The 23,043-nt window shown below is 35.0% G+C and overlaps 1 protein-coding gene across 3 annotated transcripts in view; it reads left to right on the top strand.

Moving 5' to 3' along the window:
- Window positions 1–23,043, top strand: part of LOC121388868 (hydrocephalus-inducing protein-like) — a 237,898-nt gene that overhangs the window by 192,541 nt on the left and 22,314 nt on the right. For all 3 annotated transcript variants that reach the window (XM_041520391.1, XM_041520392.1, XM_041520390.1), the window contains exons 68-75: window positions 1,878–2,016; window positions 2,387–2,697; window positions 4,153–4,360; window positions 4,709–4,927; window positions 18,971–19,140; window positions 19,731–19,929; window positions 20,419–20,688; window positions 22,819–22,988. In XM_041520391.1, coding sequence (XP_041376325.1) covers window positions 1,878–2,016; window positions 2,387–2,697; window positions 4,153–4,360; window positions 4,709–4,927; window positions 18,971–19,140; window positions 19,731–19,929; window positions 20,419–20,688; window positions 22,819–22,988 — 1,686 coding nt within the window. The remainder of the gene's footprint in view (window positions 1–1,877; window positions 2,017–2,386; window positions 2,698–4,152; window positions 4,361–4,708; window positions 4,928–18,970; window positions 19,141–19,730; window positions 19,930–20,418; window positions 20,689–22,818; window positions 22,989–23,043) is intronic.

Here is a 23,043-nt window from a genome sequence, read left to right as displayed (position 1 = left end):
CGTGACATCAAACTAATCTGTGCTAATCGTGAGTCATATTATCGATGGCGGCGACTTTAGTACTGTGATTTACTAAAAAAAAAAATTAAAATGTTATTTTAGAAGTGTTATAGGATAAATAGAATTTGCTACTCGTGTTTTTTAATATGTAAAACATCAACCTTGTCTAGTTAATTGGCTTTTGTCTCGGCAGAGCCTCGCCAAATACCGATTAACATAGACTCAGTTGATATTTTCCATATTAAAAAATACTCGTGACGAGTCTATGTACCATATGACAATACAAATTGATTTTTGAAAAATAAGGTATGCCAAAAAAAACCAAATCTATAGGAGTTTCACTATTACAGAGTTATGCCCACAGTGGTCTGTGCTCATTGGGTCTAACGTCACTTCATTCACTTACACTCACTCCTTCAGGTCCAGATAAAATGTTACGTTTTTATTCTATTCACTACATGTTAATAGAAAAAAAATGGGGTGGGGGTGGATTGAATAATAAAAAAAAGATTTAAAAAAAAGAAGAAGAGAATTAGACCATCACATACCTGTCTCAACTTCCTCCATGGGTGCAGTCTCTGTATATTTCCCTGCACCCACCTGGCATCCTCGTCCTCTGCTGGTCTGACCCATGGCACTAACTAATGACCGCCAGTAGTAAGGGTATATAGTACTAGTAGGTGGATACAAGTGCATCTTAACAATGCCAGCAGTAACTACTGAACACTCCCCGAAGTGGTCAGACTAAGCCCACAGATAAAAGCTGATGGGGAATGGCAGGTGTGTAGCACAGATAGTCACAAAAGACAAGCACCTGTCGCAGTTAGAGAGACAAGGACTGAGAGGTGTGAACATTGAAAGAAGTTAAAAGATAGGAGGAGTTGCCAGATCGGAAAGAAATGAGATGGAATTCAAAGGAGAGACAGTAAAGGGGGCAGTGAGATAAAAAAAGAATAATAATAATTTTAAAAAAATTCGGGTCGGTCCTTTTTTACTTGATATGGTTGGGTGCTTGGAGTCACACAAAATGTTTTTCAGGTTTAACCAGCACTTTAAACTCCTAACAGCATTTATCCTATAACTTACCCATGATATCCATGTCATAAACCCATGTGATAATTTAGTATATTAACCTGCGTAATAATGGTATGCAAATTTAAAAGTATTTGCAAGGTCTCTATAGGTAAAACTGTGTTGCTATTAATGAATTATTTGTTTACAAGCCAACAAGACCTGTATACCTGAGCATAACGTTTTCATAAGATTTAGTTAAAGCTGATTTGTGCTAATCATGATGACGTCATATTACTGATGGATTGACATGGTATTTTTCATATTAAAAAACACTTGTGATGAATCCTCTATTTATGCTACCGACCACCAATTATAAAAATTGTACTAGGTCAGCATAATAAAGTCATGGAGTTTCAAATTACATACTTCATGACTTCAGTATGTTGTTTTTACTGCTCGTATACATTCCTAGACAGAACCATGCCATGAGCTCTGTTAGTATAGGAGTATAGGAAATTCCTGCTAGCTATTGCCATTAGGAGTAGTTGATACCTTCACTACTAAAGTAATGGAGGATAAGGTTTAGGTTTTGAGAGAGAGTCCAACTTTTAAAAAAACTAGATTAACTTTGCAAGATATATTTAAAGGCACTGACTCTAGTTCTTAGGAAGTGTAAAATATTTTTTGCAATAACAGCTTTTCTATTGTTAAAATTACACATTTCTTACAATTCCTTGCTTAAATTATCTGACATTTATTGTAACAATAATATTGAATATGTTTGTTAGTTTTTCTTTCACCACTTGATTTTTGCACGACAAAGTAATGTTTCTGTTTTCGAGTATTTATTTTCTTGTTTACAGGGAATTTAACATGTTGAATCCAACCAAACTGAGCTACAAATTTGAATGGGTTTGTGAGGATAAACCTGACATAAAGACACCAACTCACTTTCAATGTCTCTATCCTACAGGGGAAATTCAGGGTCGCAAAAAATTTAAGGTATTGTTTAAAGACATCTTGCTGTTAATTGTAGTAATATTAATTAATTTATGATTTTTGTATTGTTAAAGTGACAGATCCTAGTTTTCAAGTTTACACTAAGGCATGTCTTTCGCTATTAAAGCCGGTTTTGATAATTGAAGTGAGCTGTTACCTAAATTTTATTGTTTAGATTATCCATTTCTGTACATCCAAAGTGTTTATGGTCATCCTGGTGTTTATAATGCCACAAAATGCCTCTGAGAAATGAAGGTTATGAAGACAAACTCAACTCTGTTTCTAAATATTATTTCTGATATTACAAAATATGTCATGGGGTTGTTGAAGAAATGTTCCTTTCCTTTCGATTTTTTGTAATTTTCTTTTCCAGGCTGCATTTGAATTCACGTCGTCTGACAAAGAATTAGTAGAGTCGTCCTGGACATTCAAGATTGCAGAGAAAAACATCACAGTCCCTTTCCTTCTGGTTGGAAACATGATTGACCCCCGTATCATAATAGACCGGTCTCACCTGACCTTCAATTGCTTGATTGGTAATACAGTCAAGGAGACTGTCTACCTCATAAACAGTGAGACCATCCCGTTACGATTCTCCTTCGAGAAGCGCTCTATCAATGCAGATGGCTATTCTTGTCCTCTTGTACTTGGACCCATGTCTGGTAAAGTGCCAGCAAAATCAAAGTAAGAATCAGTATTTTTGGTTAAAGCTTCACCCTTAAGTATATTTTTTATTGCTGTAAATCATAAAATGTTAACAATCTTAAAATTTAGCGAAATCCAAATAAGTAACATATTAGTGAGCTGAAACTTTAATTAGGTCGTCATATCAAGCAATAAAATAAAAAAGCTTAAGTTGTAAGAGCAGTTGAAATAATACTTTTGATAAATTTTGACGTAATGCTACTTACAGACAACTTAAATTTAGTAAAACAACGCAGTAATGTACACACTAACAAACTATTGTTGTTTGCTATCCTTTTAGTTTGTACTCAATAATTGTTGTGTGTTCAGTTAATCACTCAAAACAAAAACAAAACAATCACTCAAATGTTTTTCAGAACAGTCTGTTGTTCGTCTCTTTGATGTTATTGAAATATTAGTGTCTTGTATGGTTACGCTAAACTCACTAAAATATTATCCTTGCTAACATTTCCTGATTTACAGTATTTATTAACCAGGGTACATACAAATTTGAAAAGTGCTTCTGACCGAACCTTTAGTGGTTCTAACATCTGAGACATTTAATCAGCTCTCGTGTACATGTATGAATAAAGCCAAAAATTAAAGAATGTGTTTATTTCTCAATTTTCTGACTTTAAAATGATTCAGTATTCAACAAATTCTATACATAAATGTACTTTTAATGAAACTGACTTTATGACGTCATTACTAATCACCCCAGTTCTTTGCTTAAGTTATAACACATTTTGACTTTAAAAATCTTCTGCTAGCAAAATGCATGTTTTATCACCTCAAATGTTAGTAGAGAAGTTTGTTTTGTTTAATGGCACCACTGGAGCACATTGATTAATTTAATCATGGGCTATTGGATATCAAGTATTTGGTAATTCTGACACATAGTCATCAGAGGAAACCCGCTAATGCAGCAAGGGATATTTTGTATGCATTTTCCCACAGACAGGAAAGCACATACCATGACCTTCGTCCAGTTTTGGTGCAGTGGTTGGAATGAGAGAAAATCCAATCAGTTAATAGATCCACCGAGGTGGTTCGATCCTGTGACACGAGCACCTCAAGTGGGTATTCAGCCAACTGAGCTCAATGCATTCTTACAAAGGTGTTGAATTAGATTATTCAGGCTGGAAACTGTCTCTTCCTTTGTTTTTTTCTTTAGGTTGTGTTATTTTTTTTCTCTGGTTTCTATTTTACTTTTATTTTCTTATTTCACATAATACCAGTGACCTTAACATTAACATAAGGATATATTGATTATACATAATAAAACCAAACTCCTTGACTGAGCTTTTCTTATTTCACATAATACCAGTGACCTTAACATCAGCATAAGGATATTGATTATACATAATAAAACCAAACTCCTTGACTGAACTTTTCTTATTTCTTTCTTTCTCTTCCTTTTTTTTCTTCTTTTTTTTCATTTATGTTATTTCCCAGGATGCCTGTGTCCTTGGCATTTACGCCCAACATTGAGAAATTATTGAACTTCAATCTGTTGTGCAAAGTGAAGACGAAGCCGCAACATCTGAGGTTGAATGTCAAGGGTGAAGGTTACTCTGTCCGGTGTTCAGTGTACTATGAGCACTTTGCGGGACAGAAGGTTGAACTTGGCGAAAATAACCTCAGTGTTATTGACCTTGGAGAGGTTTGTATTAATTTAAAGGGGCTGTATCAGAGTTGCATAGTGATGAGAAGTAGGTCAATAGTTAATAATGAGTACCTAATGAAATTGAAAGAATTCTAAAAATGTATATAATAATTAATACATACATGTACATAATTATTTATTTGTTTGGTTACCATTTTAAAAATTTTGATACACAGGTACTTTTAGTAAAATTCACATCATTGAATGTATATTTATTTGTTGTTAAAACTGTTATCCTCCCAAAATTTTGTTTATCCACACTAGTTATCAGTGAAACATTATGTGAGTATACATGTAGTTAATTCAGTGAACATGTCAAATAGTTAGTAACACTGTCAATTTCAGACTCAGGTCAACGGGGAAGCGATGAGAAACCTGTTTCTGGTGAACGCTGGCAAGTTCCACTTCAGTTTCCATTGGGAGTTGCCCACGAAGTGCACTAAGAAAAACATGATCACCATGTTCCCAGAAGATGGCGAGATTCAGGTGGGCAAGAAGCAGACATGCAGGCTGTCGTTCTGTCCAAGTTCTCCCGTCTCCATCAACTGTGACTTCCTTCTCAAGGTAACACTTGTTTTACATTATATTAACGCTACAGACTTTTGCCTTCCCCATCCTACAACATTGTTTTGTTTTTGATGCATGGTTTTTAGCTATCAACACATAAGCCAGGGTCCATATTTTCAAAGCTATTTTAGCACTACGATATCGTAAAATCATTATAGGGGTGTGCTGTAGTGATGTCATAGCATACAACGTTTTACAATTTTGTAACGCTAAGATAGCTTTGAAAATCTAAAGCCAGGTTTATATTTCGGTAGCTGCATGATTTTTTTGTTTCACTGTCTCTGAGCATTTTATGATCATTGTCACCGTTAATGTGGTCCAAATGCTGGAGTTGAAAAAACTTTAACTTTTAGCATTAAATATTCTGCATTACTGGATCTCCAAAGATGGCCATGGTCAACCTGAAGTAACAGAAAGGTATTGTGGATCGAGCCTCTTCCATGATACGATCCAAGCTGTCTTCATTTTCATAAAATTTTGGTAATTAACTTATAGGGCAACAACCCCAGTATTCGACCACTTAAGAAAGAAAGGATTATAACATGTTCATTTTATTGGCATTTGCCAGCCTTGGTGGCGTCGTGGTTAGGCCATCGATCTACAGGCTGGTAGGTACTGGGTTCGGATCCCAGTCGAGGCATGGGATTTTTAATCCAGATATCGACTCCAAACCCTGAGTGAGTGCTCCGCAAGGCTTAATGGGTAGGTGTAAACCACTTGCACCGACCAGTGATCCATAACTGGTTCAACAAAGGCCATGGTTTGTGCTATCCTGCCTGTGGGAAGTGCAAATAAAAGATCCCTTGCTGCTAATTGGAAGAGTAGTCCATGTAGTGGCGACAGCGGGTTTCCTCTCAAAATCTGTGTGGTCCTTAACCATATGTCTGACACCATATAACCGTAAAATAATGTGTTGAGTGCGTCGTTAAATAAAACATTTCTTTCTTTCTTTCTTGTTAATATTTGTTTTTCTTCGTAAATACTTACTGGCAATGCTATTCATTTAATAGACACAAGTTTTGTCCATGCGGTATACGCCGACTAGAGTAGGTTTGAGTGCCGCAAGGAACAGTATGCAGTATTTGACCACCTGACCCAGTATTCGACCACTTTCTAATTAACTAATAAAACTAAACATTGAAGTTTATTTTATAGTAAATGCAGCATATATCAAACAACTAAATCCAAAAAGTGTTAATTTTAACAACTGTAACACATATTCATGCATTTACGCATGCACGCACATGCTTGTATACACATTCACACACGCACAATTACTTTATGATGAACAGTCTGTGTGGTCCTATCTTAATTTACAAATAATGATATTAGACTGAAAATAAAAGAAAACGTAATTGTGTAAGTCCTGACAAACAGCACCAAAAGACATAAAAGTAGTAAATTTGTGGTTCTTGGGAGTTTATTTTGGGAATGTATCCTCAAGCTTTTCTATTGGTCGAATACTGGGGCAACCCTCTCTATCATATGTCATTATTTAATCACGTGGTCACGTGATCGAAATTATAATGACTGAGGTCACATTGTATTGCCAGCTCCATTTGATTATAAATAAAAACATTAAAGACATTTTCAAAGATTTCAAATGGATTAAAGTATTGCAAATGTTCACGGGATGTTGGATGGTGTAATAGCATGCTATAAAAATGGCCGACGTCCATATTATCACTATAGCCGATGAATATATACTTACGTTCATTCACATGGTTACCGTCTGCTGTTGCGTTTCCGGAAGAAAGAATGTTCACCCTGTCGCGTATGTTCAAAATACGTTTGGAAAATCTATATACTTTTCAGTTTAAACGAGTATGGTAATTAATTAAATACACTGGTCGAATACTGGGTACTGGTCGAATATTGGGGTCACTGCCCTAGTCCATCCCATCTTATAGAAATGCTTTTTGTAAATAATTTCGGTTTGGTTTGAAAATAAGAAGAAAAGTAAAAGTGTTTTGGACATAACAAAAAACAACCATTTTTGTGTGTAATTAAAAAAATATTCAGTTCAGAAATAAACAAAACTAATACAAACCATAGTAAGAAAACAATGCTTAATTTACAGCGTTATGTCCGCCATTTTGTTTAATGGACTGGTATAGTCTTGTTATATGAGATAACTCTTGATTATTTTCTTGTTGCTCCCTCAGTAGTGAAATTAATCAAATAGAATGACTATCAGTCCATAAAAACAAAATGGCAACCATAATGCTGTAAGCATCGTTTTCTTACTAATGTACGTATTACAGTTTTATTTATTTTTGAACTGAATATTTTGTTAATTGCACACAAAAATTGTAGTTTTTTGTTATTTCCAAAACACTTTTACTTTTTTGTGATGTCAAACCAAACCGAAATTATTTACAAAAAGCATTTCTATAGGATGAGACAGACTATAGATACTCATTAAGAAAAATACAGACCTGGGTATAATGGTTAACTACCTTGATATGACAAACAGGTTTTTCAGCCATATTTTGTAATACATTGGTACCCAGAACAGTAGAGATGGCATCCCACAAATCAACCATTCATGGTGAGTTAATAATTTTTTTTAATTATCCACATAGTTTAAAGGAATGCACACACAAAGCTTTCGGACTGGTATGCATATTCAACAATATATAATGCACATTATTGCTTAATGTTTCATTCTACAGAAAGCGTCACTTTTCAAAATACAAATTCAAGATAAAACAATTAAAAGATATAAATATTTATTGTTAACTTTTGGAAACTAGATGAACAAAGAAACATAAAATTATATCTGGCCACGCAGAACTGTAATCGGGCAGACACATGTTACTCTGTGAACAAGTTCATTATGTCATTGGTGTTACCGGACAAGTGGGGTAGTTCAGCAGTGTGATCCAATTGGTTTATAGTGATCAAGAGCACATGGATGTGTTATTTGTGTGTCCCTAATAACATACACTTGTATGTGGAATAACTTTAGAATTAAAAACTACCCAATGGTGTAATTGTGCATTTCCACACGGATATTCTGTATGTGACACTGTGGTAGTTTAATTATTTAAAAATATAGAGTCCTTCAAAAAACAATTTAATCAAAGTCATAAAGGTAGAAGGTATACTTTCCTAAATAAACAATTTAAATTTCAAAAATAATGTTTCTTGAGAAATGACATCTAAAATATACTTGCATAACACCAATGACAAAACAAGTAACACCAATGACAATGTGTAACACCAATGACATTCAAGACTGTATCCTGGAAATACTATTATTCTTGATACTACCACTACACTACTTGTTAGCAAAATTATGTAATTAATATTTCCTTAAATGTTTTTTTCTTCTGTTTTTTCTTCTTTAGCCTACAACTATTAAAGGCCTATTAGAATAATTGTGTGTTTCTGTATTGATAAGATACGGCCAGTCAGACAGTTTAAAAAATATACTAAATTAAGATACAGAATTTTAATTTTGTTTAAATATTAAATTAAATATTAATTCATTCATTCATTTATGTAGTTATTTTCGTGTTTATATTAAGGCTCAAAATCTATTTTATTGTATTCCCAATAAGGAGTAAAATGTTGTACTCCTATGTTTGCTTTTATGCAAGTGCTGCAAAACTCTACGTTAAATGTTCCAAATATTTTCAGAAAACGAGGATGCCTTATAAATACGTGATCTGTCATTCTAATGTTTTCAGTACATACACTATACAGCAAAATCAAAGAAATTATGTCACCATTCAAGTAATAAATCATAAGAACTGCGTCATTATTCAAAAGAGTTAACTATTTCCTTTTAACTAAAAAGCTATTTTAATGCAGGATATTCAATATTTTTTAAAATAAAATTTAAATAGCCTTTATTGGAAATGAAAACATACGTAATGTAATTTTCCGATATTTGACTACAAATTGGTAATACATTTTCGGTATGATTTTAACTTTTCTTTATGATAATTAAGTAAACCTCTTAAACAGGAAACGTTAGTAGTGTCTAACTGCGTTTAGCATTTGGAAAAATAAAATTTTCACGCATGCGCCGTTCGACATTTTCAATTTTTAAAAATAACTACATGATAAAGTATATATTTCTGAACTATGCACAATGGATGAACACTTTGTTTAATTTTTTTTTTTTTTTTTTAAAGGAAAAAATCAGTTTGTCCAGCATTCCGGTCCGGTCAGCGTTTTACTAACAGTTCCACAGGGAACGCCTTTTTTCATACTATGAAATTTACTACATGCTATTTATTTCTGAGCTGATTGTTTTATAAATTGGACACAAAAATAGTATTTATTTTTTATTTCCAAAACACTTTTACTTTTCTTCTTATGTCAAACCAAACTGGAATTATTAAAAAAAACACCCCAAAAAACACACCAACACTTAAATTGTAGAAGGTTGGGACGGACTATAGTAGCCTAAGCTTAATGGTTTTAGGCATTTGTAAAGTTTTGTATTTAGATACTTACTTGTCTGAACTTTATTGTTAATGGAAATCTTCACTAACTGTGAAGAAAAACCTCACAAATGAATGACAAGCAGACGACAACAAATCGGATGTTAATTGCACGAACCAAGCATAACACAGTTAGGGATGTTGAAGATATACTCTTTACATTCCAGCAAAACATTTATTTTACCCAAAATGCCATTATGCAACTATAATGTTGCACAAGTCCCTTTAATTTTCAAATCATCTTTAAAAAATATGCAAAGCTAGGAAAACGGCATCTTATTCAAACTCATTGTCATTGGTGTTACTAATGGTCATTGGTGTTACTCAGTACCTGGTAACACCAATGACAGGTATCACCAATGACAAATAAGTGCATAATTAATTCATGCTCTCTAAAGAAACAGTTGAGAAAACTGAAAAAGTGCACATTGTAGCAGACATACGATGTCTACAATAACATACAAAAAGTTTCTTAAAATTATTAACCATTACATAAATACAATTGTAACACCAATGACAGTGAATAAACCTACTTTTATATTTTGACAACACATTCATGACATTTAAAGAAAACTATTTACAACTGTTCATATGTCTGATGTTTTTGACAAATAAGTTCGATGGCCAATATCTACCGGTGGAATGTTTCATCCAGAGAGCATTTAGTTTCTTTTGTTTTCTCATAAGTAGGGTTGTAAAGGAGTGGAAACTTTCCGGGAATTTTGGAAACTTTCCAGGAATTTTCAATGGTAACGATTTTGTTATTAACATTAAATGTTTTTTTTCAAACCCAGTAACTTAACTGACACCAGTCTAAAGCCTACGATTCATAAATGATATTCCAAAGGACCCTAGTAAGTGTATTATTTTAAAATTATTGGTTTAAGCATGGAAATATACTTCTCATAATTATATGAATATAAAAATCTTAGTTTTAAAGTGAAAATTAACACTAAGTTTAGTTAATCTACATACCTGTAACACATTTTGATAAAGTTACAACTGAGTGAAACATAAGTCTCTAACTCTGAAATGGTGAAATACCCTCTAAAGATAGACTAAAACTCGACTCCATAACTGTTACTTCTCAGACGCACATGCGTTTTTAAAAATATGAGAAATGCATTTTGTAATAATTATTAAAAACACCAGGATGACCAAAAACACTTCAAATGTACGGAAATGAATAATCTAAACAATAAAATCTAAATAAAGTATGATTTCAGTTATCAAAACTGGCTATATAGTAAACAATATGCCTTAATGTTTAAAAACTAGGGTATGTCCCTTTAATATTGAATAACAATGGTTTTATTTTTAATATCGAAATTTTCATGATCGTAATTATATGTTTATGAAACATTACATGGGTGGATTTTATTTTTTACCTTCTAAAATGTTTAATATACCCTTTAACATCTTGCAAATTGCCAATACTACCACAATAGTTGACAGTATAGAAGGCCATCAAATTTTACCAGCTGTTTCTAATGCCTCGTGGACTTTCCGATGTATGAAAAAAAAATTCCACTGCCAAAAAAGATGGAAAAGAAGTGTATCTGTGCAAATACTGTTCACAGTGTTATGTGAAAAATGCTACTAAACAATGGAAACACCTTGCAAAATGCACCAAGTTTCCTAAGAATATGATGAAAACTGTCCCCAAGCAAGTACAAGTGAAATCCAATATTGCTACACCAGCACCTCCAACCATTGATTTGACTGTTTCACCTGGTCCATCCACACCATGCATGCCATCAGCTGCTGTAGCATCTGTTTCATCCACAATAAGCTACCAATGTTCTCCAGCTGATACAATGACCTCAAAAGGTAGCACATCTTCAGCAATACCATCTTCGAAGGGAACATTCTTCTTCGATTCCATGGATGATAGCACAAGGCAGAAAGCAGATGAAAGCTTGGCGCGAGCAATATGTGCATCAGGATCACCACTTATGCTAACATCAAATGTATATTGGAAAAGGTTTTTTAATACAATTCGCCCAGCGTACCCCCCCCCAACGCGATATGCATTATCTACTAATTTGTTGGAAGCTGAGTATGTCCGTATTCATGACAAGGTATCTGAGACAATACAAAATGCTGATTGTCTAGCAGTGATCTCTGATGGATGGTCAAACATTCGAGGTGAAAGTATCATTAATTACATTATCACCACACCACAGTGTTCTTTAAAAGCATTGATACAAAAGGTAAGCGACACACCAGTGAATACATTGCAAATGAGGTAAAAAATGTCATCACAGACATTGGATGTAACAAAGTCTTTGCTGTCATTACAGATAATGCTGCAAATATGAAAGCTGCATGGAAAATTATTAATGAAGAATACCCTCACATTACACCAATTGGGTGTGCAACCCATGGCCTCAGCTGTGATGAAGTTACAAACAATGCAAACGTTATTCAAAAAAGCCAAAAAGGTGGTGAAGTATGTCAGAGTGCGACAGATTGTATCAGCCACATTTAGTCAGAAGCAAATGGCCAGAAAGAAGAGCACCAGTCTTAAGCTTCCCAGCAAAACAAGATGGTGTGCAGTTGTCATAATGTATAACAGTCTTCTTGATGGCAAAGAATCTTTGCAAGAGCTGGCTATAATGGAATTAATTGAGATAGATGCTACTATCAGAAACATTCTACTTGACAATGTGTTCTGGGCTTATATAGTGAGCAGCCTCAAAGTCCTTAACCCAATTGCTTCGGCTATAACCCAAATTGAAGGCGATTCATCTCTACTGTCTGATGTTCCACTACACTTCAAAAATTTGAAAGAAAAACTAACCATTGCTCTGCCACAATCACCACTTCAGAAACAAGAAAAGAATGATACCTTAACATTCATTGAGAATTGTGAAGAAATTTGCTTGAAACCAATTCATGCTGCAGCAAATATGTTAGACCCCAAGTGCCATGGAGATGATCTTGATGACCAGCAAATAAGTAGTGCATATGAAGTTATATCGGCTATTGCACACCATCTTGAACTTGATGAAGGAAGAGTGCTAGCATGTTTAGCAAAGTACCTTGCAAAGGATGGCTTGTGGAAAGGGGAAGGGGTATGGGCTTCAGCTCAGCATATCTCAGCAGCTACATGGTGGAAGGGTTTATGTGGCACAGAAATTCTATCTCCCATTGCTTCAATCATTCTTCGAATACCACCAACGTCGGCAAGTTGTGAACGAAACTGGTCGTTATTTGGCAGCATTCATACCAAGGCTGACCAATGCAAAGGTGGAAAAACAAGTATCAATCAGGTCAAACCTGATACTTTTCGAGTCCACTGAGGATACATCAACGCAACTTGAAGTTGACTTTGAGAATGATGAAGTTGCAGCTAGTTCATCTGAATCTGATGATCTGGAAGCTATGCAAACTGAATAATCACAAGACTAAATAGTACTAGAGGCACAGGCTATACATGTACATGTATGTAACAGAGAACACTTGAAATAAGAAATAATTGGTTAAAAGAAAGGTGTTTTAAAGCTTAATTCAGTTTAATAGAGGAAAAAACTTTATGTTCTTATGTTTATAGTTACATGTATATTATGTTAAGTCACCCACAGACCAAACATCTACTCCTACTCAACTTAGGAGCCAACTATTTCCCAGGAAAGATGTGGATAATGGGACTGTTTCTACTTATGGCATTCTTACATTTGACTTCAAATACTGAGAAATTACTGATTTTACGGATCAATATTGGAAGTAATTGTTGACATTTTTTATTTAAAGAAGTTTAAAAAGTGAATTTAAATTTTATTATGCAGTTAATTGTCACGGTAGCCTAATGGTCATTTAAATCATTTATACATCATTTGTTATACTAGTAAAATCAACCTGGAAAACAAGTATTGCATGGTGGAAAAGATATGGATTACAGAACAATTTCTCAGTTGCAATATTAAAAGTACTTTTGATTCTCTGTTTCTGAATTGTTTTACATGTACACAGTACCCTAATCTTTATATTCATTGCCAAAATTTAAAGAAAATTAAAATTTTCAAACTTCCCAAAAGTTCCCGTAAATTCCCGTAAATTCCCAATATTTCCACTGGAAATTTTCCACTCAGAAAATTCCCGGGAATTTTACAACCCTACTCATAAGTATATACAGTAACACTAATGACATAAAACTCCAGGGACAAGCTTATATTGCCCACCATATTTTGAATACAGAAAATATTCACAAGATTCCTTCTTTAGTGAGTAAGTCAGCCATCAGTACGTATTACATTAAAGGTATTCAGTGTTATGTCTTCTGTTATATATTTTAACAGTGCATGTTATGTATAGTGTGGGATAGGTAACACCAAAGACATTGTAAACTAATCTCGAATAAAATCTCTATCAAAGCTGATTACTAGAGAGAACAAAATGCTATGACAGGATGATATTATTAATAAGGTATCGTTAAAGACAACAAATTTAGTTTTCTATATATAAATAAAAAAGAAATTGTGCAGGGACATAAAAGTGACACTTTTTGTAAAATGACCCTAATATCAACAAGTATATTATTATATTTAATTAATAAAACTGTTAAATGTGACGGCTATTATATATAATGGGCACTTCCATTTTGTTCTTTCACAGTGATCTGGCGAGCCAGTGGATACGTAATACTTATTGCATCATGTCAGGAATTAGTCTTAGAACTAAAAAAACAAACATACCAGATTTTTTAATGATAATAAAACAAGCATGCATCGCAATGTTCTGTTATAATATCCATCCCAGTAAATAACATTTTAGATTTATTGGTCTAAATGTTGTAATCAAGTGGACAAATTGTCCGAGGTGGGTGGACGAATTGTATGTAGACAAATTGTATGGTGGACGAATCGTCTATGAACAAAACGTCCAGAGGATGAACCGTCTGAAAAGCGTATATTTGGCAGGTAGCCAGATGATGTAATTAATTACTGCCATCTAGACACAAAAATACGTACTGATATTATGAACATCACTTGGTATGGTGAAATAATCTGCTACCCCTATAATGGTACTGGACATGATCAACCATTCTGCTTTGTTACTGTAAATAATTCTGTAAAACTCTTGATTATGTAGACTTTCCCATCTGAAATCAAAGAACTGACCAATTATGTAGTTCCAAAGAAAAGAAAATTATCACTTGGGTATCGTGAGTGTTTGTTTTTTCTCCAACATAGCCTACTAGTATGCATTTTTTATTTGGATTTTTTAAGAGAGAAAAATACTATAACCCCATTTCGTTCTGTTAATGCAAATTGAAATATATTTAGTGAAATAGTTTATTATATTATCAAGTCATTTATGTTGTTTCACAAGTCCAGTAGATCAAAGGGAAGCACCTTGTTGTAAATTACTGTGTTTGTTTACACTGTGCATACAGGAGTTGGTCGGAGCTGACGTCATGTCGCCCAAAGCTGGAGTATCGGACGCAATGAAAATGAAACAAAATGGCTGCCCCCCATTAGCAGGCATAATCACATTTTTTTATTAACTCTAAACTTATGCATTTTTGATTTCTTAAAGTGTCAGTATGTGTTGGTGGTCCAGGTATGCATCTTCCCAACACATAAGGCTCATATCTAACTAAGTTACTTTTCCTCCGTTTTAAGATATACCGGGTCATATAACCAGTATAACACACATGTGTCATTATGATTTCATAATTTTGGGAATGTGCCATCTTACCATAATGTGGCTTCCCCAGTCTTAGCTCTCTGTAATCATTTACAAAAATGATGTCATATCGTCATCTCCTTCTAGTTACATTTGAAACATTTCGCATGGTCCTTGTTATTGGATAATGTAGAAAATAAATAAATTATTACACTCACGTGTGAATCATACTGATTGTACAAATGCCATACTAATTCATATAAATACAGCTTTATTCTTAATACTTTGGAGTTATGGAATGAACTTGACAGTTTAACTCAAAATGAATCATGTCTGTGTACCTATAAACATTTTTTTATAAAAAAGGGAAATCCCAATCCTTTATCTTTATAGAAATCGTAAATGTAACATTATCCATTGTCAGCTTTGTAACTCTGCTAGCAACCTAAACTATCATTTATATTTAAGCCATCGTTCTGACAACCCAAGCTGTGCATGTGGAGATAACTGTGAAGATAATTTTCATTATTTTTATCTTTGCCCTCTGTTCATCAGACAAAGATAAGATTTATTTGCATCCTTAAGGAATTACCTTGATATCTTAGACATTGATTTACTATTATCTGGTTCAATAAACATACCAATTGAAGAAAACTATTTAATGTTTAAAGCAGTACATAAATATATAGCTGAAAGTAAGAGATTCAAGTTATTATTTTGATTTTTACTGCCCCATATAAGGTTTAGCTCCAGCAATATGATCATCACTATCATAATTTTTCTTGACTATCCCATTTCCAGGGGACAATATTTCGAAATCTGAGGGAACCGGAAGTCAGTTCACGTGGTTTTTACCTAGGTAACCAATTGTTCGATTACGTGAATTATATTTGCGTAATCCGTGGGTTACCTGATCGGTTACCTCAAAATTACGTTGAAATTATATTTTAAATACATAGTTTTTAGCTGAAACATAAAGTTAAAACAAATACAAAAGAAAACATTTTACAAAAAAAAATGTCTTTAAAGTTAACAATATTATAAAATAACTGAATATCAGCCCCAGTACTGAAACAAAAAACAGGGGTGTAGCCAGAAATTTTCTTAGCATTACGCACGCCAATAGTCGTGCCCGAGCAAAAATCAGGACGCCCGTAGATGTAATCTGAGCCTATTCAGGTTTTTTGTTGTTTTTTTGTAATCTTTTTTTGAGTCAATTTCAAGAGGATATTTTATAGAACAATTACAGACAGCCTCGACCTATTCCCGGATTTTGTTTTTGCATTACGCACATGCGTACTGTGCGTAATGGGTGCTACGCCTTTGAAATATATACATAATCATTTGGAAGGATTCCTTTTTGCGTTTTTTGTTGGCTATGCTACTTTCACTTTATCGATGGTACTTCTATACTACAGTGACATTCCAAATGTTTGTTTTTTTAAAGCTCATTATGCGATGTTAGTATTTTTCAATTTTTGTGACACTTTTGGATTCTTGTTTACGTTAAAACTGTTTTTAACATATGCAAAATTATAGCCAATCCAATATTATATCTACATATATACCTTTAAGAGATAAAATAGCAGTAGATAATTTAGCCGTCCCTAGCGGTCTGAGCACATTTTTTAAAACGTTTAGACTGGTCGCAAGTTACAACTGTTACAATATAATGTTGTTTACTGGTTTGCTGCACATCAAGTATCTAAAATTCAGCCTAAAACATTTGTCGGAATACTAGTACTAGTAGGAGTATGTCTGGATGAAGAAACTTCCTGTAATCGTGAAGTTTGCAAGTTTTAATTTCTGAACGTTTACAGGTCATGACGTAACCAATTTGCTGTTCGCGTAAATTTAATTTTGCGTAACCGACACGCGAACAGAACGGCGGTTCGTGTGAAATATTGTGCCCTGCATTTCTATTCTATCTACTCTCTACCTTTTAAACCGGCCTCGGTGGCGTCGTGGTAGGCCATCGGTCTACAGGCTGGTAGGTACTGGGTTCGGATCCCAGTCGAGGCATGGGATTTTTAATTCAGATACCGACTCCAAACCCTGAGTGAGTGCTCCTCAAGGCTCAATGGGTAGGTGTAAACCACTTACACCGACCAGTGATCCATAACTGGTTCAACAAAGGCCATGGTTTGTGCTATCCTGCCTGTGGGAAGCGCAAATAAAAGATCCCTTGCTGCTAATCGGAAGAGTAGCCCATATAGTGGTGACAGCGGGTTTCCTCTCAAAATCTGTGTGGTCCTTAACCATATGTCTGACGCCATATAACCGTAAATAAAATGTGTTGAGTGCGTCGTTAAATAAAACATTTCTTTTTTTCTTTTTTCTCTACCTTTTATTACTATATATTAATAAATATTAATTATGTTAAATATTTTATGCCATATTGAACATTAATATGTTATTATGTTTTATATATGATTATGAATATTGATTATTGTCTGATGTCCATCTTGTTTAGGAGAGCACTTATATAGGCTCTGCCTGTTGTGCAATCCTTTTGATTCTTTTTTCTGATCAATAAAATATCTCAAAACAAAAAAACTAAACAAATTGTACAAATTTTGTGTCATGATTCATGTATTACCCTCGCTTTTGCTTGGGCAGTACAAAAATCCTGGCACTCGTTTCGTAAAATCAGTATGATATACATTCAAGCTCATATAATAATCTCTCTTTATTACGCCAGCGGTCACTCATATCAGGGAAAATATTTTCCATATTTTCTCATTGAGAAATATTCTGCATTGGTGTAACGTACAATATTATTGGACGATTTGACATTTTTAAACCAATGACCTTGTCGATACTAAATATGACGTCATCACGATTTGACAAAAAACACAAAATGACGTCATGTAGTTTAAAGAGTTTGCGTTCACAACTCTCTTTTCAGTGTTAAATTTATAACAATATGTCATTTAATGCAATTCATTATTGATTTTTTAGCAGAATAAAGAACTTTTGTTTTTAAAAATGACATGATTAAAATCCATGTATAAAATTATAGCAATACTCAGAACAGTGTGTAAAGTGGTTTACATCATTTCTATACATGTACGTGCATGTTTGTTGTAAATAAAGACTTTTAGAGAAAAAATAGCTGGGGTAATAAATAGAATAACAAACTCGGTACCAGTTATTATCAAATGTATGTCCCTCGTGAAATAATTTTCACTTCATGACAACTGAACATTATTTTACTCTGTGGATAAATTTGATAATAACTGGTAACTCATTTATTATCCTTTATGTATAACCACACCCATCATTTTGGCTTCATTCACAATAAATATAACATATCCAATGGTAATTTTTTTATATGTTATATTTGACATAATGGTACCTTTTTGTTCCGTTCAGCTTTTTATACTTAAAGTCATTTAAGTTGAAAAAAATGAAAGGAAAACGGTGTGGTCAGTTACAATTGTCCTCACTGGATTCATGTTTTATCCCCATCCTAACTGGTGTCCATGACTAGTACAAGAGATGCCATCGTATGTAATGTCCAGTCTATGCAAAGTGCATATAAAAGATTCATTGGTACTTCTCGTTTTCTCTCTTTCTATTGTTTCTAGGCCAACGCCCATAGTTATGAAGCTGTCGTTGGATTACAATATCGTAAAACCGTCATAGGCTGTGGTATGTGTCATGACATAGCTATAATGGCTTTATGATGCCATAGCACTAAGATAGCTTCAAAAATCTGTATCCAAGTGTTGAAATAACCATATGTTAGACACCAAATTGCCATAGTTTAAAATTGATGAGGTGATTACAATTAACATGTCATCCCCAGTATTCCACAACTGTCCTTTCCTTTCTAGACCAAGTATTAAAATAACCTTATGTTAAGACACTACATAGCTGTAGTTGAAAATGTGTTGAGGTCTTGTTAAACATTACTTTAGGGTTTTTTGTCTTTTCGTTTTTCTCACAGATCTCAAATGGCCCTACCTATAGCCTGAAAGTGCTTGGTGTTGGCGTCACCCCAAGTCTGAACTTCTCCTTTGAAAGCTACCAGTTTGGTGTCTGTTTTGTCCATCAGGCAGGAATGCCAGAATACTCCACGGTTCTCGAGATAACCAACAAAGAGGAGAAAGATATTAGGTATAATTATAATAATAATGGTGGGACATTTAGGGCTGAATTTATGAAGCGTGTTTTTCCTAAACACAGGTGTTTAAACTTTGTAAATGTATGTATAGTTACACGTGTGTAAGACAGGTGTTTAAGTATTGTAAATGTATGTATAGTTACACGCGTGTAAGACAGGTGTTTAAGTATTGTAAATGTATGTAGTTACACGCGTGTAAGACAGGTGTTTAAGCATTGTAAATGTATGTAGTTACATAAACAGGTCACACGTGTAAGACAGGTGTTTAAGCATTGTAAATGTATGTAGTTACATGCGTGTAAGACAGGTGTTTAAGTATTGTAAATGTATGTAGTTACATGTGTGTAAGACAGGTGTTTAAGTATTGTAAATGTATGTAGTTACATGCATGTAAGACAGGTGTTTAAGTATTGTAAATGTATATATAGTTACACGCCTGTAAGACATAAACAGGCTTCGTTTTCAAATTGTAACAGAAACATATTATTCAATTCAAAACAATGATATTTTGATGTGTCATTTTCTGCAACTCAATTTTTAACTAATTTAAGTTTAAAACGTTTGTTTATTTGTTTTATTTTAGTCTGTCCTGTCTGTATGATTCGACAAAACACTTACATCATAACTTCAAGTCAGGAGTGATCAAGCCAGGCGAGACCCAAGAAGTGACATTCACCTTTTACCCAAGGGATGCAGTGAAGTACCACGAAACTGTCATATTCGACATAGATGGCCTCAATAAACGCAGTGTGGAGTTTTATGGTCAAGGCACAGACTTAAAGGTTAAATTATTAGCCATGGTGTTTGTAATATGTGAAATTTCAGAATTTAGTTTTTCAAGGATGTAAGCATGACTGTGGCCCTGCACGTTTGCCAATTCAGTCTGAGGGTTATAAAACATTGTGCTATCTTTTTAACAAATGCATTTCTGATATCTTTAAACTTTAATCTTTACCATTTTAATGATTTACTGAATACAATTTACAGTTACAATAAAAACATTGTCCATGTTTTCTTTTAATAAACTGAATATGATAATTGTTAAGCTTTTCCAGTTGATAGATCTAAAGTGATAAAATCAGTTGGGAACTTCATTTCTTAGAGTTGAAATATGACTGGTTGAGTTGTCTTATCGCAGAGAGTCTATATGTATGTTCAAAATAATTTTTAGGGGCATGATTCCTCTCTGACTTTACACTCTTGTAGAACATACATACCACCATGATAGCACTGAAAAGGACCTGTTGTTTATGGTTATCATCGTTTTTTAGATTGAAGTTGCAGATCCCAAGTTCAGAATGGTCAACCTGGGGGCGCGGAGCATTGGTGATGAGGTGAAAAAGGTGATCCCCATAGTGAACAGAAGCCTGGCACCCATTGAGTTCAAAGTGGGCATCACCCGCGGCTCCAAGACCCTGCTGCCACCAAGTGTCCTGAACATTCAGCCCCAGGAGAATATCGTCCTGCAGCCTAAGGGCGGCAGTGCATCTATAGAGGTCAACTTCAAACCAAGGGCAAGGATTCTGCAGTTCACAGAAGAGGTAAGTGGAGTCATATTGGCTACTGATTGAAGGATACTGCAGTTCATGGAAGAGGCGAGTGGAGTCATACTAGCTGTTGATTCACATATACTGTAGTTCACAGAAGAGGTAAGTGGAGTCATATTAGCTGTTGATTCACATATACTGTAGTTCACGGAAGAGGTAAGTGGAGTCATATTAGCTGTTGATTCAAGGATGCTGCAGTTCACAGAAGAGGTAAGTGGAGTCATACTAGCTGTTGATTCACATATACTGTAGTTCACAGAAGAGGTAAGTGGAGTCATATTAGCTGTTGATTCACATATACTGTAGTTCACGGAAGAGGTAAGTGGAGTCATATTAGCTGTTGATTCAAGGATGCTGCAGTTCACAGAAGAAGTAAGTGGAGTCATATTAGCTGTTGATTCACATATACTGTAGTTCACAGAAGAGGTAAGTGGAGTCATACTAGCTGTTGATTCACATATACTGTAGTTCACAGAAGAGGTAAGAGGAGTCATATTAGCTGTTGATTCACATATACTGTAGTTCACGGAAGAGGTAAGTGGAGTCATATTAGCTGTTGATTCACATATACTGTAGTTCACGGAAGAGGTAAGTGGAGTCATATTAGCTGTTGATTCAAGGATGCTGCAGTTCACAGAAGAGGTAAGTGGAGTCATATTAGCTGTTGATTCACATATACTGTAGTTCACAGAAGAGGTAAGTGGAGTCATACTAGCTGTTGATTCACATATACTGTAGTTCACGGAAGAGGTAAGTGGAGTCATACTAGCTGTTGATTCACATATACTGTAGTTCACGGAAGAGGTAAGTGGAGTCATATTGGCTGTTGATTCAAGGTTACTGCAGTTCACAGAAGAGGTAAGTGGAGTCATATTGGCTGCTGAATCAAAGATACTGCGGTTCATAGAAGAGGTGAGTGAAGTCATACTAGTTGTTGATTCACGGATACTGCAGTTCACAGAAGATGTAAGTGGAGTCTGTTGATTCACGGATACTGCAGTTCACAGAAGAGGTAAGTGGAGTCATACTAGCTGTTGATTCACATATACTGTAGTTCACAGAAGAGGTAAGTGGAGTCTGTTGATTCACGGATACTGTAGTTCACGGAAGATGTAAGTGGAGTCTGTTGATTCACGGATACTGTAGTTCATGGAAGAGGTAAGTGGAGTCTGTTGATTCACGGATACTGCAGTTCACAGAAGAGGTAAGTGGAGTCATACTAGCTGTTGATTCACGGATACTGTAGTTCACGGAAGAGGTAAGTGGAGTCTGTTGATTCACGGATACTGCAGTTCACGGAAGATGTAAGTGGAGTCTGTTGATTCATGGATACTGTAGTTCACGGAAGATGTAAGTGGAGTCTGTTGATTCATGGATACAGTAGTTCACGGAAGATGTAAGTGGAGTCTGTTGATTCACGGATACTGTAGTTCACGGAAGAGGTAAGTGGAGTCTGTTGATTCACGGATACTGCAGTTCACGGAAGATGTAAGTGGAGTCTGTTGATTCATGGATACTGTAGTTCACGGAAGATGTAAGTGGAGTCTGTTGATTCATGGATACTGTAGTTCACGGAAGATGTAAGTGGAGTCTGTTGATTCATGGTATTATGGTTAACCTCCCTGTCTTGGACTCATCTGCCAGGAAATTTGGAGAATGTGTCCAAGACAAACATGCTTGAATCTTCAGTGGATGTAACCCACGTGTCAGATGGTTGATTAATTGATTGGTATTGTGATCTGTTAGCGTGTACCTTGTGTGCTATTGTTTTATTGCAGGTGTTGGGGGCGGGACATAGCTCAGTGGTACAGCACTCGCTCGATGCGCGGTCGGTCTGGGATCGATCCTCGTTGGTGGGCCCATTGGGCTATTTCTCATCACAGCCAGTGCACCACAACTGGTATATCAAAGGATGTTGTATGTGCTATCCTGTCTGTGGGATGGTGCAGATAAAAGATTCCTTGCTGCCAATCGGAAAGAGTAGCCCATGAAGTGGCGACAGCGGGCTTCTTCTCTCATTATCTGTGTGGTCCTTAACCATATGTCTGACGCCATATAACCGTAAATAAAATGTGTTGAGTGTGTCGTTAAATAATAATTTTATTTTTATTTTTTTTATTGCAGGTGTTCATGGGGTACCACGACCTCACCCAGCCACTGTTTCTGGTCAAAGGGTTGTGTCTGGGAATGGAAATATCTTTGGGGACAGAGCTCGTGGTGTTTGGGGCCGTCGTTAAGAATGGCCAGAGTGTGCGCAAAGTGGTGATGTACAACACGGGAGACATGAATGCCAAGTAAGGACTCTTCATCAAAGTGAGGCTGTGGCTACAGGCCTGTGGGGAAAAAAAA

Source organism: Gigantopelta aegis, chromosome 14, assembly GCF_016097555.1.
Source record: "Gigantopelta aegis isolate Gae_Host chromosome 14, Gae_host_genome, whole genome shotgun sequence".
Classification (NCBI taxonomy): domain Eukaryota; kingdom Metazoa; phylum Mollusca; class Gastropoda; order Neomphalida; family Peltospiridae; genus Gigantopelta; species Gigantopelta aegis.
The sequence above is the reverse complement of the archived record's forward strand: the minus strand, read 5'-3'. Positions and strand labels throughout refer to the sequence as shown.